Below are 15,251 nucleotides of genomic sequence, written 5' to 3' on the forward strand. Positions count from 1 at the left end.
TCACGTGAGGTTAGCGAATTCTCTCTCTCCAAGGACTTCGTTAAGGACCTCGTTAAGGAACCTCGTTAAAGACCTCGTTAAAGACCTCGTTATTACGTTCTTCTGTGTTACATGAATATGCATAATGTCATCGTGTGTTAAGGACATATACGTGAGGTAGACTAAACTCTCCCACACACACACCTTTTAACATTATGACACTCACTATATCTTATTTCCAGATCTAATTGATAAATATAGACATCCCTTTTATAGTCTTGACGTCACACTACCAGGGAAGTTTCTAGTAAAAACATAAAATAAATGAAAACTACATTTCATTATTTTAGACACGCATCCCAAAGTAACCCCCCCAACGCCCCCCAACCCCCCACACACACACCTGCGAATTATAATGACCTCACAGTGTTCCCGGTAAACCCTGACACATTCCCCTCTTTAATGTTGATGAAGGAGTCACAAAACTTGATACTCAAATTTAGGTGAAATACCGGACCTGTTTCATGACACCTTGTTTCCTCTAGTAAGTGTGATGATCATTATACTGTATGGTGATCATTATACTGTGGTAGTGTTCATTATACACTGGAGATCATTATACTCTGGTGATTATTGTACTGTGTGATCACTATACTGTGGCGATTCATTTTACTATGATCATTATACTGTGGTGATCATCATACTGTTGTGATCATTATACTCTGATCATTATACTATGTGACCATTATACTATGTGACCATTATACTCTGTGGTGATCATTATACTGTGTGATCATTATACTCTGTGGTGATCATTATACTATGTGATCATTTATACTATGTGATCCTTAAGGCCCGTCCACACGATCGAGCAGTGCCCGGCGGGCACGCGCTAAATGCCAGTTATCGGGCAAAATTGGCGGGCAAACCAGAGGAGTGCCCGTGCTCGTCATTGAGCGAAATCATGGTCGGCCTGCCTGGTGGTTTGCTGCCCGATATGGAAGGACGACTTTAAGTACTGCAAATGTGATAGTGTATGTTCCCCGCTCGGTCCAGATGTCCAGTGTATAACCAAATAAGCTTATGCAATGTACATTAATGACATTATTGGAGTGACAATAAACGGGAGATTGTTTATGTATTATGTAATGAGGACATTTGTGTGTGTTCTTCGTTCCTGCCGCTCTCCTCACTCTAGTCCCATAGCTTCCTGTCTGTGCATATCATAATTCTAACATTATTCAGTGAATTTTTATGTGCTACAAATCTCACCTGCAAGTAATCTTCCTTGAGTACTTCAGACATGGCTTGACACGTTGCAGGTATTATGGGAGACAAACTTTGTCTTGATATCCTCGTTCTATACTGAAGTGACGTGTAGGTGCACCCAGTTGAAGGATACATGAGCGAGCCTCTAGACGAGCCTCTGCAGGTATACTCTCCCTCATATTGGTATCCTGTTTTTTTTTATATATGGTTCCACTTTCGTTAGAAGTTTGTAAAAGGTGTTGGGGTCCATTCTCATGTAATTGGTGAAGTCTTGCTCATGTCCATCTTGCAGTTTACGTAAAATCGTGGCATGACTTCCCAATACTTTTCTTCGACCTAATCACTCTTTGCACCATTCCCCTTTTCTGAATTTGGTTCTTCTTTTTGCACAGAGCAACAATTATTATAGTACACAACGCTATGCTCTTCGCTTTAACTGTCCGGCGATTATTCCTGCGACACACCATGGTGATCGCACCGCACCCGCCACTGCCAACCACCTACTAACTACCGGCGCCCGACTATGACTGCCGCCAACCACCCCCGTGTGTACAACAACACACAGGATTTGCCCGGTAATCGGGCAAAGCCAGCCCGGCACTGCTCGATCGTGTGGACGGGGCTTTATACTATGTGATCATTATATTCTGTTGTGATCATTTTACTCTGTGGTGATCATTATATGTGGTGATCATTTTACTGTGTGATCATTATATTATGAGATCATCATATTATGTGATCATTATGTTTTGTGATCATTATACTATGTGATCATTTATACTATGTGATCATTACACTATGTGACCATTATACTATGTGATCATTATACTATGTGATCATTTTACTTTGTGATCATTATATTCTCTCATGATCATTATAATCTGTGGTGATCATTATACTATGTGGTGATCATAGTACCGTCTTCATATCTGAGGGTTGGCTACCACAGTCCTCCACTCTAAACGTTCAAGGGCAATTTTTTTTTTTTTGGGGGTTTGTTTACCACTAATCTGTATCTTATTGTAAACAGAAACACAAAATACCAAATTATACATCAAGTTTATTATTCTCTCTATATATATATATTTATAAACTTACAAGAAATGGGATGACAGTTGGAAGATTATCATGTGAAGGAAACTGCCGTCATCTTAACACATGATGAGACGCCAGGTGAACTCTTAGTAATTAATCTCGGGGGTGTTACCTGGATAGACACTTGTAGTATTATTGTTTCTTTATGTTTGTGTTAGGAGGAGTACAGTTTGATTTTTTGGAGTTTTTTATTGTGATTAGTTTATATGTACAGTAGGTGTGTGCGCGCGTGTGTGTGTGTGTATAGACCATTTGCTTTGGGTATGGTCGCTCCCCTTCCATAATCAAGGGAATAATCATTAAAGAATCAAAAAGGATTTCAATAAGGTCAAGACTCTGTTTGACGAGGAATTGGAAACAAAGAAAATCTAGAAAACGAATGAAAATGACAAATACTGATGAAAGTGGAAACAAGCACTGAAAAATAAATGAAAAAAATCAAAGGAATAGATAAGATACTAAGTGTGAGTAAGAGTCCTCCATAAGTGAGAGACGAGAGTAGAGAACGAGAGTATTGGGAGGAAGATAATGTCAGACAGTAGTTGTAACCAGGGATTGCTAAGGTGTTGTGGTGGATATAAAGGAGTATTGGTGACGAAATATTGGTAAACGAGGTGATTAACTGAAGAGTGAATGTGAAGAGGAAGGGAAAGACCAAGGTAGTGGAAAAGATGAGGTGAGGGAGGCGCTAGATGGGAGGGGGAGACGACCATCTATAATGCAGTAGTAGTGTTCATGAATGGTAGTGGAGCAGAACGTCCCGGTGGCGTTTGGGGGAATGGATGAGTTCTTGGTGTGTGGTGCTGGGATGATGTCTGAAACAACACTGAAGGGCTAGATTAATATCCTGGAACCTTGTTGTGGAAGGTAAACACCATAGGTAAGGTAGTTTGATAGACCGATTGATGCTTAATGTGGGAGATGTTGTGTTGATCTTGATTGTAGTCAGCCTGGGCGAGAGTGTAAATGAAGATGAAAGAATATAAACCTTGGCACATAAATAACCTTGACTCTCAACACATATGTTTCCTTTAACATGACCAGAGTCGTGTCGAGTTGGGTGGTGTTGTCACAGTGAGCACATGTTACACCACACACTCTTAAACAGGGGACGGGTGTAGGGCAGGCGGGTGGAGTGGGCGGGCGGTGGTGGAGTGGGGGGCTGGGGTGGGGTTGGAAGCTGCGGTGGGGTTGGCGACTGGGGATGGGGCAGGCGGTAGAGTGGGCGGCTGGGGTGGGGTGGGTGGCGGGAACTAACTAGGAGGCTGTGCACTGGAGACCTGCAGGAATGGAATGGTGGGAACCTCGGGGTGGAGTTGAGGGAGTGTTTAGGGATGGCTGGGAAGGTCAGTGAATGGCGGAGAGGAGAGTGGATAACGGAAGGAGTATGTGATGGAGAGGGGATGGAGGGAAGTGAGAGCGAGATACAGAGTGAAGTGGGTAGCTGGGAGGTGGATGACTGAGGGGGTGTGGATAACTGGGAGGGGTGTGGATGACTGGGAGGGTGTGGATAACTGGGAGGGGTGTGGATAACTGAGAGGGGTGTGGATGACTGGGAGGGGTGTGGATAACGGAGGGGCGTGGTTGACTGGGAGGGTGTGGATGTCAATAATTATATCACAACAGGAGACACCCGTCAGCACAAGGTGTGGTCTGGTGACGCAGTCAGGCTGTAGCCACACTAATCTTCTCTCATACAATGTTAGAAGCTGTCACTTGTCTACTGGGTGTTGATGTTCCTCTGAGAGAGAGACTGGTGGGGCAGCTTCAGGTTCTTCTCTGTGGCGCTAATATCCGGCAGTTTTACCATAAAGTTGTACCCTGTACATCTTTCCTTACTCTTGTGAATAACTAACATGAACTACGATTATAGTGTTGATTGTTTAATATATATATATATATATATATATATATATATATATATATATATATATATATATATATATATATATATATATATATATATATATATATATATATATATATATATATATATATATATATAGTTTCAGTTTTCTAAAGCATATCACAGTTAGCTCATTTACATATTGGACATAGTTTGACATGACACGTCATGAAGCGTCTGTATCCAGTTAATACTGTAGCCATACACAATGTTTAATTCGGCTCCCAGGCGTCGGTTAAAAATATACAATAAATAAATGATCGGAGTAAAAAAGTATCAAGCATGTTATGTTTATCTGTGTTCGTCAGTTGTGTGGTTTTCAGATTCTCCTGGAGGTTTTCTAAGCAGACCCACGCTGCTCTCTTGTTGCACGTGGTTGTGTGCCACCCGTGTGTGTCCTTGGGTGGTGGCGTCCGTCGGGGCTTGAGGACTGCCTTTGAGGACTGGGGGGCTGCCAGGGCAAGTGTCCACAGAGTCTTTCTGGGGGGACTGGAGTCCTTGAAAGGTGTGGCTCTGACTCTTGGCGGATGTTTTGCGAGTGGGCCGCACCACTCCTGGGTTGACCTCACGATTTGGACTGCTGCAGTAGCCTGAGGACCCACTGTTTTCCTGCTGTGAGAGACTATGAGAGGCAGACTTTCCGAGGTCGTACCGAAGAGGCTTCAACTGGATGGTGTCCTCGGGAAAGGGCTGAGTTATGTTATAATATTCACCAGTCGCTGCGTTGTGTTTGCCGTGTGCACGGGACGAGCGAGGACGCTGTAGAGTAGCAAACTGTATGGGCGTTTGGCGATGGCGGCGAGTTCCCAGTGTACTGTAGCCTGCTGGCGCTCCTGGATTGGGTACCAAACATGAAGAAAATATTAAGTCTATTTGTCTCGTGTAATTGTATAGATTTGAGTTGCTTTTATCATTGTTTTATGGGTGGACACTTAGAAAAGATGAGTCTTAATTATAGAAATATAAATTCAACAAACGAACAACATCTTTGTTAAATAGAAAGTTTCCTTACCTGTGGTGAACGACGTCTGTCTGTAGTCTACGTGGTAATTATCAGACCTTAGGGGAAATAGATCACTCGGGTTTAGGTTGGAGTATGCTGGTGGTTCACGCAAAGCTTCCTGTGGTAGTTGTTGATACTGTGGGGGTGATGCTTGTGGATGTGGCTTGTGCTGTGGTTGTGAGATGGGGTCATGTTGTGGTTGTGATAGAGGGTCAAGTTGTGGTTGTGTGGGAGGTTGTGACGGTGAGAGTGGGTCGTGTAGCTGAGCGGTAGACTGTAAACTAGCTTGGTGATGTTGTCGAGGTTGTTTCAGACTCTGCTGCTGTTTGTGGGATGAAAGTGGACTTGTCTGTTGTTGTTGTGATGACTGTGGGCTGTATTGTTGTTGTTGTGATGATTGAGGACTTTGTTGTGGCTGTGGTTGTGGTGATTGTACGTTACGCTGTTGATGAGAGGCTGTTTGGTGTCCTGGTGTCTGTTGATGCTGTGATGACTGTCGACGTAGCTGTTGCTGTTGTGAGTGTGGCTGATGTTGTGATGACTGAACGAGTGGTTGTTGCTGTTGTTGTTGTTGTTCAGGTGATTGATGAAGTGATATACTCTGGGTCGACGGTTGTGAATCATTATGTTGGTGTTCTTTTATCGGTTGTAGGTTAGGTTGGTGTTGCTGGGGAGATTGTGGGTTATGTTGACGTTGATGTTGTTGTGGAGGAGGTGTTTGCTGTAGTAATTGTTGTTGTGCTTGAGCGAGTCTGAGGAGATACTGTTGCTGGGATTGACGTGGTAGAGCTTGGAGAGTATCTTGGATCAACTGCGGCGTCGTCTGCTGCTGTAGACTCCCAAGGGACGACAGTGGACGGAGGAAACCCTGGGAGTAGACGCGGGAGTTGTTGCTGCGGTTGGAACAGACAGAGAACTGGTCTTCGGCTGGGTAGGCATCTGAACCTCTCCTTCGTGGGTCTTCAGGTGGAACATTATCATAAACACTGGAACCTAAGGAACAGATATCTGGTTCCGTGGGGAAGTTAACCAAGTCATGATCATAGTTGGATGGTTCTCCTTCCTTGGGTAAAGGATTTTCACTCGACGATGAGGAGGTAATATCAACGGGGCGCTGTGAGGGGTCGTCGCATGTAGGTTGTGGTCGTTCGTCGTTCTGTGGAGTAGAAGTGATGTTCAACGAGAGGAAAGTATGCTATGGTGACCTATCTAGTGACTACCAGACATGACAGTATGGTAAACAAAAAATTACCCCGTGTTTGTATGTTTGTGTTACCGACTGTCAAAACAATACACAAATAAGCTGACATAAGCGACAGGTGACAGTTGTTGTAGAGGTGAAATTAATGATACAAATTGTTATATTTAGTGTCTTTATTATATGTTACTATCTTGAGGTTAATAATATAATGTAATAAAATAAGAATAGGTAAGTTAATATTATCTTCAACTATCTTCTTCATTTATCAACGCCTTTGCATAATTCTTCTTTATTATGTATTGACAACTTGACTCTCGTGTGGTGGTAAGAATAACAATCCTATTAAAAAACAACTAAAGACTGTAGGTTAGGAACTAGATGGTGTGTGTGTGATAGATGAAGGTAATTTTACAAGTATTATACAGATTATAATCACCTGATAGTTATTCCCCCTCGTCTATGTATCTATAACAAAGTATATAATTATTCTATATATAAAAATTCCCTATAATTCATTCCCCTCGTGTTTGTATCTAAAACAGCGTATACAATTATTCTATGTATTAAAATTCCCTATAATTTCTACTGTCTAAATTATACATTAAACCTTGTTAATGAACAAGATCGGCTCGCCTTAAGATCGCTGGCTGGAAATTATAGAAATGGAAGGTATAAGAAAGAAATTATAATCTCTAATTCAATACTAAACTTTGATATTCATTTGATATCTACAGTATATTATAAAAATAGTAACAGAGGGACTTGGGCTGTGTCATTTCTCCAATCTCTACCACACCAAGACCACACCACACCAAGCAGTCTTAGCCTTGGTCCACGAATTTATCTTTACGGTGTGGTGGAGGAGCGGTTGGGTGGCTGAGGGAGGGTAAACTCTCTCTCTCTCTCTCTCTCTCTCTCTCTCTCTCTCTCTCTCTCTCTCTCTCTCGTTCCTACCATCGTTTGTGGCGTATTTTTGATAATATTTTTTCCCGGGGTGGTGGGAGGGAGGGTCATTCATCCACTCCCCTCACCTACCCCAAATCCCCTCAAGGTATTTTGCTTGCACAGTTTTTTTTTATATTATTATTCCCCGCTGGATCCTTCGACTTAAAGAGAGATATAGCAATAGCCGGCGTTCGCGTCCTTTCCGTGCTTAAGTTTTCGCTCCACACAGCTCGCCATATTGACTTGACATTTTACACCTATACCCCAAGAGAACGTTTTAAAATATTATGAAAGACTTACACGTATTATTAAAACTTGGTTATAGAGTTTAAAAAATGGATCTATAATTCCGTGTGTTTAAAATATTACTTTGGTAACGATTATACATGATTATTATACATCTTATAAATCTGTTTTCCTCCCTCCCTCCAGGTGCTCATGGTGGGGAGAGGAAGGGAATGGGAGGAGGAATAGTGAGAGAGCGAGAGTGTGAGGGAGAAGGGAAAGAGAGAGAAAGGAGTGATGGTGGGAGGGAGGGATGATGTCTCTCCACTCCGCTACCGTCCTCGTGTTTGGTAGTTAGTTCTGCTCCACCAGGTTTCCTGCTCGTTCTTGCCCACATTATTTTTCCTTTATATTCAACTCCCCTCTCCCATGGGGTCCCTTATTACACACACACACACACACACACACACACACACACACACACACACACACACACACACACACACACACACACACACACACACACACACAGGGGGAGAACTGGAGGTGCTGTTGGGGGAGCATGATGGTGTGGGGGAGACACTTACCTTGTACTCTGTAGGAGAGCTGGATGTATTGTTGGAGGACATGGTGTTGAGGGAGAGGAACACCTCGCTCGGGTGTACTCCGGGGGTGGAGGCGGGAGTGGCCCCAAAAGTACCCAGGGACACAGTCTTGGACGACGAAGACGCTGACGAAGAGATACAGAGAGATACTAGTGAATCATATCTACCATAATAATAATATTCCTTAATTATTATGATATTTGGGTTAGGTTAGGTTAGGTTAGCCTTCTAAAAGAGTTGGAGACTTTAGCAGCTTCGGTCAGGGTCTTGTTTATCACAGGCTCTCCCGACCAGCCACCTAGACCCTGTCCTCTGCTCGACGCTCGCCCCCCCAGCTGCAGGTCAGAGAGTTCTTCCTGCGACGACTGTCATAAGTCAGCGCCCAACAGGAGTCAAAATAAGAAAACTCTTCCTCACTGTCAATAAATATATATACTCTCTCTCTCTCTCTCTCTCTCTCTCTCTCTCTCTCTCTCTCTCTCTCTCTCTCTCTCTCTCTCTCTCTCTCTCTCTCTCTCTCTCTCTCTCTCTCTCTCTCTCTCTCTGTGTTTACCATCAGACCTACAAGTCACGTCTCTCTCCCATCCCAATAGACTTGCCCACTCAGTCTCTCGTTGGGACAGTTCCTTGGGCATCGTCGTCTCATGCACTAGTTTTTACGTAGATAAAAATAGTCCTTGACATTACTCAGGGAAGGAAGCTCACATAACTTCAGTCAGTCGCAAACACATTACAACTGCCCATGGTAGAGACATCTTAACTACTGTACCATCATCCATCCGTAAATCATGATCTGTTATGTGCGTCTCAGTCCATCGGAAATTAAAAAATTAAAATTGACCCACTAGATGGTACCCTGTAATGGAGGTATCAAGGTACACAAAAAAAAGACGAAGACAACTGTGAAGTATTTTCAGCGAGACTTACCAGAAGGGTTTCTATTCATGGCTCGGCGGCGCACGAAGCAGGCGATGATGGCGATGTTGAGGACGAGGAGGGCGGCGCCCGTCAGTGTCATGATGAGCAGGATGAGACGAGGTACTCTAGAGCCGCCCTCGGCCGTACTGCTGGAAGCCTCCTCAGGCTCTGGGCTGAGGTCACCACTCCCCGCCGGCAGCCTGCTGGTGGCGCCAGCCAGACCCTGCAAGCTGGTCGGCTCCCCATTCTTGCCTACACCCAGAGACAACACTGTGCAGTTAGTGGCCACTATGAGTGATGCACTGAAAGGCATTCATTTAAGTCGTATTTAACTCCCACCACAGCACAACTCACTGCCTCCACAAAGCCTTCACCATACTGTATATGTGCCATAGTTCTCCGCGTACTGCACTTCACCCTCTCATACGTGTACTTACATTGAATTGAATTGAATTGAAACAGTTTATTTAGCCGGAAAAAACACAGATACAGAGTGGATAATAATAACAATATTAACATGGCTGAGCCAGTTGAGAACCAGAGCTCTCTTTTAGGCACCTGATATATACTATTCTTTAACTTCATTTTCTTTTATCCTTTGTAGCTCTTTTTCTCATAGTTCAACATCATTATTTTACTCATTCTACATCCATACACTCCATGCATATGTACTGTAGTTACATTACCTTCAGCTTATCCCTTAATTTTCTAGTTTCTTGCATGATTTGTCTCACCTAGTCACAGAATAAATACATCAACAACCTCCCTAAGCCCTTGGTACATTACTACAAGCTGTACCTTTATTTGTGTCAGAATTTTCGCTAAGTAATACCTCTTTCAGCCCCTTGTGTTATTTTACGGTCATATACAGTATCGGTATCATCACCTCTCGTTACATTAAACAACTATACCATCAACATTAAGCTCCTTCATCGTAATTCAACTTCAACCTCAGTTCAGTTCAGTCCAGTCCTTCCATGTAAATTGCATCCACCGCTGCACCACTACACAGAAGCCTTTTACTTTCCTCCTACATCACTCTTGACATGTTCCACAAAACCTCTTGTTCATAGTCATTATCTAGATTAAAGAGATGCTGCATACATTCTCTCTAATTAATTTTTCCAAAGTATTCTTCACAAAGTATAGAATAATATGATTCATGTGACTTTAATACTTTCACGAATTCTCTTGTTACTTTTCTAACCTTCCCAACTATATTAGACAACTGTACTAATACATTTCCTGACTGCCAAACTGAAAACTTCCCTCCAGTATCCCCAGTACACGTCAGCTACACAGTCCTCTCTGCTCCCCCCAGTCCGAGAGGATCATACAGTAACTCACATGGTCTAGTCTAAATTACCTTTGTTTTGATCACCTGTGTCAAAGCTACACTTCTCACCTGCTTAATTATGATTAGCAAACTAGATATATTCCTCTCAATAACCAGATATTATCACTTCACCCTTGTCACAGTTTGTTCCCGCTGTCGCACTCAATTACGTCCAGACAGTCGTGATAACCTTGAGAGCGTTGCCTTCACCTCTGCTTTGCCACAGGATGAAATACCTGACAGTCTCACATACTCATAATAACATTATCTAATACACAGATGTGAGCGTGTCAAATATTATGGATTCCGAGATTCAGTGATTTGTGATAATGATCGATGGTGTCATTGAACCAAGATGATGAGGAAGATGTGACGCACCAGAGACCGTGACGCTCAAATGTGACTCACCAGAGACCGTAACGCTAAAATGTGACTCACTAGAGACCGTGACACCTGTTACGTGACTAACTAGAGACCGTGACACCTAAGATGCGACTCACCAGAGACCGTGACAACTAGGATCATGAAGAAGGTGAGACTGATGAAACAGGCGTGACTCACCAAGCAAGGTGGAGATAGAGCGGGAAACGAAGTGAGATCGACCGTGGTGGTTTCTGGCCTGGATAGCGATGGTGTACTCAGCGCCTAACGCCAGCCCAGTCACCCTCGCTGCCGACGTCCCTCCTTCCTGCACCTCCAAGTACTGTAAAAGCAACACCTTTGTATGCTTCTATAAAACCGAACTACAAAACACTGCTTGTGATTAGTTTACTCTATCACTAACGCTCACTTACCTGTTCTTTCTATACCTGAATTAGTATTGTCAGACACAGGTAGGAGAGGAGTAATCATGAACCACAAGAGCTTTACCACTGCCTATACTTAACTCGTGTAGTTATTAGTCGTAAGCATCATCATTCCTCTCATTCCAAGACTCAAAAAAACAAAAAAAACCACGTCCTCTATCCTCTCCGCCCTGTAGTTTATGGACCTCTTATGGGAAAGTATTATCCAAGATTAAGGATCCCCAAGGAGGCCATTCGTTCGTGCTGTAGGATCTAGGGAAGGACCATAGGAGTAATTTTATAAATCACTGACCTATTGACCTTAAACATTAGAACTAGAACATGACACTCCCAAAGGAAACATTTACGAGAGACATGAATATCCTATGACTCGTAAATCTTTCTGTCGGGGGCGAAAAGACACACACACACACACACACACACACACACACACACACACACACACACACACACACACACACACAGACGATGACAAGGGATCTCTGAACTGCACTTGTTTCTCCATGTCGTCCTCTCATCAGTCACTGCCCTTAACCACATCATCTTGAAGAGGACATAAACAGCGGCACACAAGACCTACCTTATACTCCTGTGAACCTGAACGTCTGTACTTGACGGTGTAGCCGCTAGGGGCGCCGCCGTCCAGGTTGGGAGTCCAGCTGAGCCACACCTCCCCGCCCGCTACCTTGCTTACCTGTTGGGGGAGGGAGGCGGTGTTAGTGTACTGGGGAGTATGTTAGTGTACTGGGGAGTATGTTAGTGTACTGGGGAGTATATTAGTGGACTGGGGTCGACTTACTGATAATGGATGTGCTTGGAAACATTATTTTATGTCTGGCCAAGATTACGGAGTTGTGATTTTGAAGAATGAGACAAAGGGAAGCAACAAGAAAAATAAAAACAAGAATAATTAAATAAAACAAGAATGAGTAAATGAAAAAAATGTATATATTAACTACAGGTGACTCATTAATATCACTATTTTGAACGATATTTGGCTACAAACTGGTCCCATCCTTAGCCCCGCCCCTAACCCTGCCCACCTCTCACTGGATCATTTATAGTCATTTATCTCTCTCTACACTTCCTTCCTGTCTCCTTCCTCCTCCTGCCTCTTCTCTTCCCCTCTCTTCCTCCTCTCTTCCTTTCCCCTCTCTTCTCTGTCTCTTCCTCCCCTCTCTTCCCTCTCTTTCTCCCTTTCTTCCTCCCCTCTCTTCCTCCTCCTCTTCCTCCTCTCTTTATCTTCTCTTCCCTCTCTTCTCCTCTCTCTTCATCCCTCTCTTCCCCCCCTCTCTTCCTCCCTCTCTTCCCCCTCTCCTTCCTCCTCTCTTCCTCTCCTCCTCTCTTCCCCCCCCCTCTCTTCCTCCCCTCTCTTCCTCCCTCTCTTCCTCCCTCTTCCTCCCTCTCTTCCTCCCTCTCTTCCTCCTCTCTCTTCCTCCCTCTCTTCCTCCCTCTCTTCCCCCACTCCGTCAGAAGTTGTCACCACGCCATGCAGACAAAAGACCTTACTGGAGATACTGACGGTGAAGTTGAGGGGCGGGTGTGGGCGCGAGGGCGGGTTGAGCACTATCACCACAGAATCAGAGCCGTGAGGGTTGGTGGCTGTACAGTGGTACTTAGTGTAGTCGTGTGGTACAATGTTCCTCACCTCCAACACTGACGACCACAGCACCAGCCCGTCCAACAGCTGTGGAGGAGAGTGACCTTCATAACACGGGTGATGGTGAGGGTGATGGTGAGGTGGTGATGGTGAGGTGGTGAGGGTGATAGTGATATGGTGATGGTAAGGTGGTGGTGGTGAGGGTGATGGTGGTGGTGATGGTGAGGTGATGGTGAGGTGAGGGTGATGGTGGTGAGGTGTTAGTGGTGAGGTGGTGGTGAGGTGGTGAGTAGTGAATGGTGGTGATGATAGTGATATGGTGATGGTAGCTGGTGAGGTGAGGTGGTGAGGGTGATGGTGAGGTGGTGAGGGTGATGGTGAGGGTGAGAGTGAGGGTGATGGTGAGGGTGATGGTGAGGTGTTGAGGGTGATGATGATATGCTGATGGTGATGTTGTAAGGGTGATGGTGAGGCGGTGATGGTGAGTCTCTGATTGATGGAGATCGGTGGCAGGGGTGAGTGAGTGAGTAAGTCAGTCAGTCATTCAGTGAGTGAGTGAGTGAGTCAGTCAGTCAGTCAGTCAGCAGGACTAACCTTAGGCTCGTGGATGGTGTACTTGTCACTGTTCATGAGGATCAGGCCGCCTTGGCTGTTCCAGACGAAGGTGGGTGGCGGGGCGGCTCTCACCTTACACACTAGCCGCCCACTGCCGCCTACAGACGTCCACGACCCTCGGAGACCAGGCACATCGCTAGCTGCCTTCACCTCCTCTAGGGGTGGAGAAGATCCTTAGCTACACACTGGTAATAGTTGCTGGCCACTACCACAGTACCACGATCATTACCACAAGTACCACAGTCAACTACCACAGTACCACAGTCACTACCACAGTACCACGGTCACTACCACAAGTACCACAGTCAACTACCACAGTACCACAGTCAACTACCACAGTACCACAGTCACTACCACAGTACCACGGTCACTACCACAAGTACCACAGTCAACTACCACAGTACCACCACTAGTAACTACCACAGTACCACAGTCAACTACCACAGTCAACACAGTACCACAGTCACTGCCACAGTCACTACCACAGTACCATAGCCACTCACCACAGTCACCACAGTCACCACCACAGTCACCACAGTACACACAGTCACTGTCACACACAGTCACTACCACAGTACTACATACCACAGTCACTGCCACAGTCACTACCACAGTACCATAGCCACTACCACAGTCACCACAGTCACCACCACAGTCACCACCACAGTCACCACCACAGTCACTACCACAGTACCATAGCCACTACCACAGTAACCACCACAGTCACCACCACAGTACCACACAGCCATACGTATCTACCACAAAACATATTGTTTCGCAAAGATACAACTTGGAATTACATTTAACCTCGACCAGGAGAGGAAACACATGCTGTTAGTTGTTGTGTTCTGTCCATGAAGGTCAATATCACTACATCTATTATGATAACATGTTGTGTATTATGGAGGTTAACGACAGTGGTTATGTTGCACCTTGCAGTCAACATTCACCCATTATGTTGCACCTTACAGTCAACATTCACCCATTATGTTGCACCTTACAGTCAACATTCACCCATTATGTTGCACCTTACAGTCAACATTCACTCATTATGTTGCACCTTACAGTCAACATTCACTCATTATGTTGCACCTTACAGTCAACATTCACTCATTATGTTGCACCATTCACTCATTGCGGCATCATATAATAACCAGTAATCATCTCAGGTACTCACGCTCCACAACCACGTGGGTCTTGGCCGGGGGTGCCGAGGCCACCACGTTGTGGGCGTGGCAGAAGTACACGCCCGTGTCCGACCGTGTCGCTGACTCTATCACCAGCCGCGCCACGCCCACACCTGACCCCAGAGTTATTCCCGAGCTGTGAGTGAAGAGAGAGGGAGGCGAGGCATGAGTGTGTGTTCTGAGGTAGTGAGGGTCGGGGTGCGGCTCTCACACCTCATGTTATATACACAACATTTTAGTTCAATTTGTCCACAATTATAAGAGTATCATAAAACATCCCTAAAGACTTAAACGAAAAAAAAAAAGATTAAATGGTCAACAATATTCTAGTAAGGTTTCCGTGCTGAAAGTTCAAGGTTTTTGTTTTAATATTGCGAAACACATCTATCACTCTGAACAAGAAAGACGAGCTGACTATCCCCAGCCTAAAAGGCCACAAAAGCTGCCCTCAGAAAGGGTATCGATATCTATCTATCTGGTTGGAAAGCCATCTGACAAATTGCCAGTCGACCAGCTACCTGCCAATAGTCGGTGCTCGAGCCGCCTTTTCATCACAGAATC

The 15,251-nt window shown here is 44.7% G+C and overlaps 1 protein-coding gene across 1 annotated transcript in view; it reads right to left on the reverse strand.

Annotated features, from left to right (window-relative positions):
- Nucleotides 1–4,356: 4,356 nt before the first annotated feature.
- Nucleotides 4,357–15,251, reverse strand: part of LOC121863150 (nephrin-like) — a 171,171-nt gene continuing 160,276 nt past the window's right edge. The window contains exons 17-25 of the mRNA XM_042361640.1: nt 14,681–14,826; nt 13,483–13,658; nt 12,811–12,975; nt 11,869–11,982; nt 11,044–11,185; nt 9,156–9,398; nt 8,211–8,353; nt 5,262–6,408; nt 4,357–5,082 (exon numbers count right to left, since the gene is read on the reverse strand). Of these exons, the coding sequence (XP_042217574.1) occupies nt 4,541–5,082; nt 5,262–6,408; nt 8,211–8,353; nt 9,156–9,398; nt 11,044–11,185; nt 11,869–11,982; nt 12,811–12,975; nt 13,483–13,658; nt 14,681–14,826 (2,818 nt within the window). The 3' untranslated portion in view covers nt 4,357–4,540. The remainder of the gene's footprint in view (nt 5,083–5,261; nt 6,409–8,210; nt 8,354–9,155; nt 9,399–11,043; nt 11,186–11,868; nt 11,983–12,810; nt 12,976–13,482; nt 13,659–14,680; nt 14,827–15,251) is intronic.

The sequence above is a fragment of the Homarus americanus genome, unplaced genomic scaffold (genome assembly GCF_018991925.1).
Source record: "Homarus americanus isolate GMGI-L3 unplaced genomic scaffold, GMGI_Hamer_2.0 scaffold5434, whole genome shotgun sequence".
Classification (NCBI taxonomy): Eukaryota; Metazoa; Arthropoda; class Malacostraca; order Decapoda; family Nephropidae; genus Homarus; species Homarus americanus.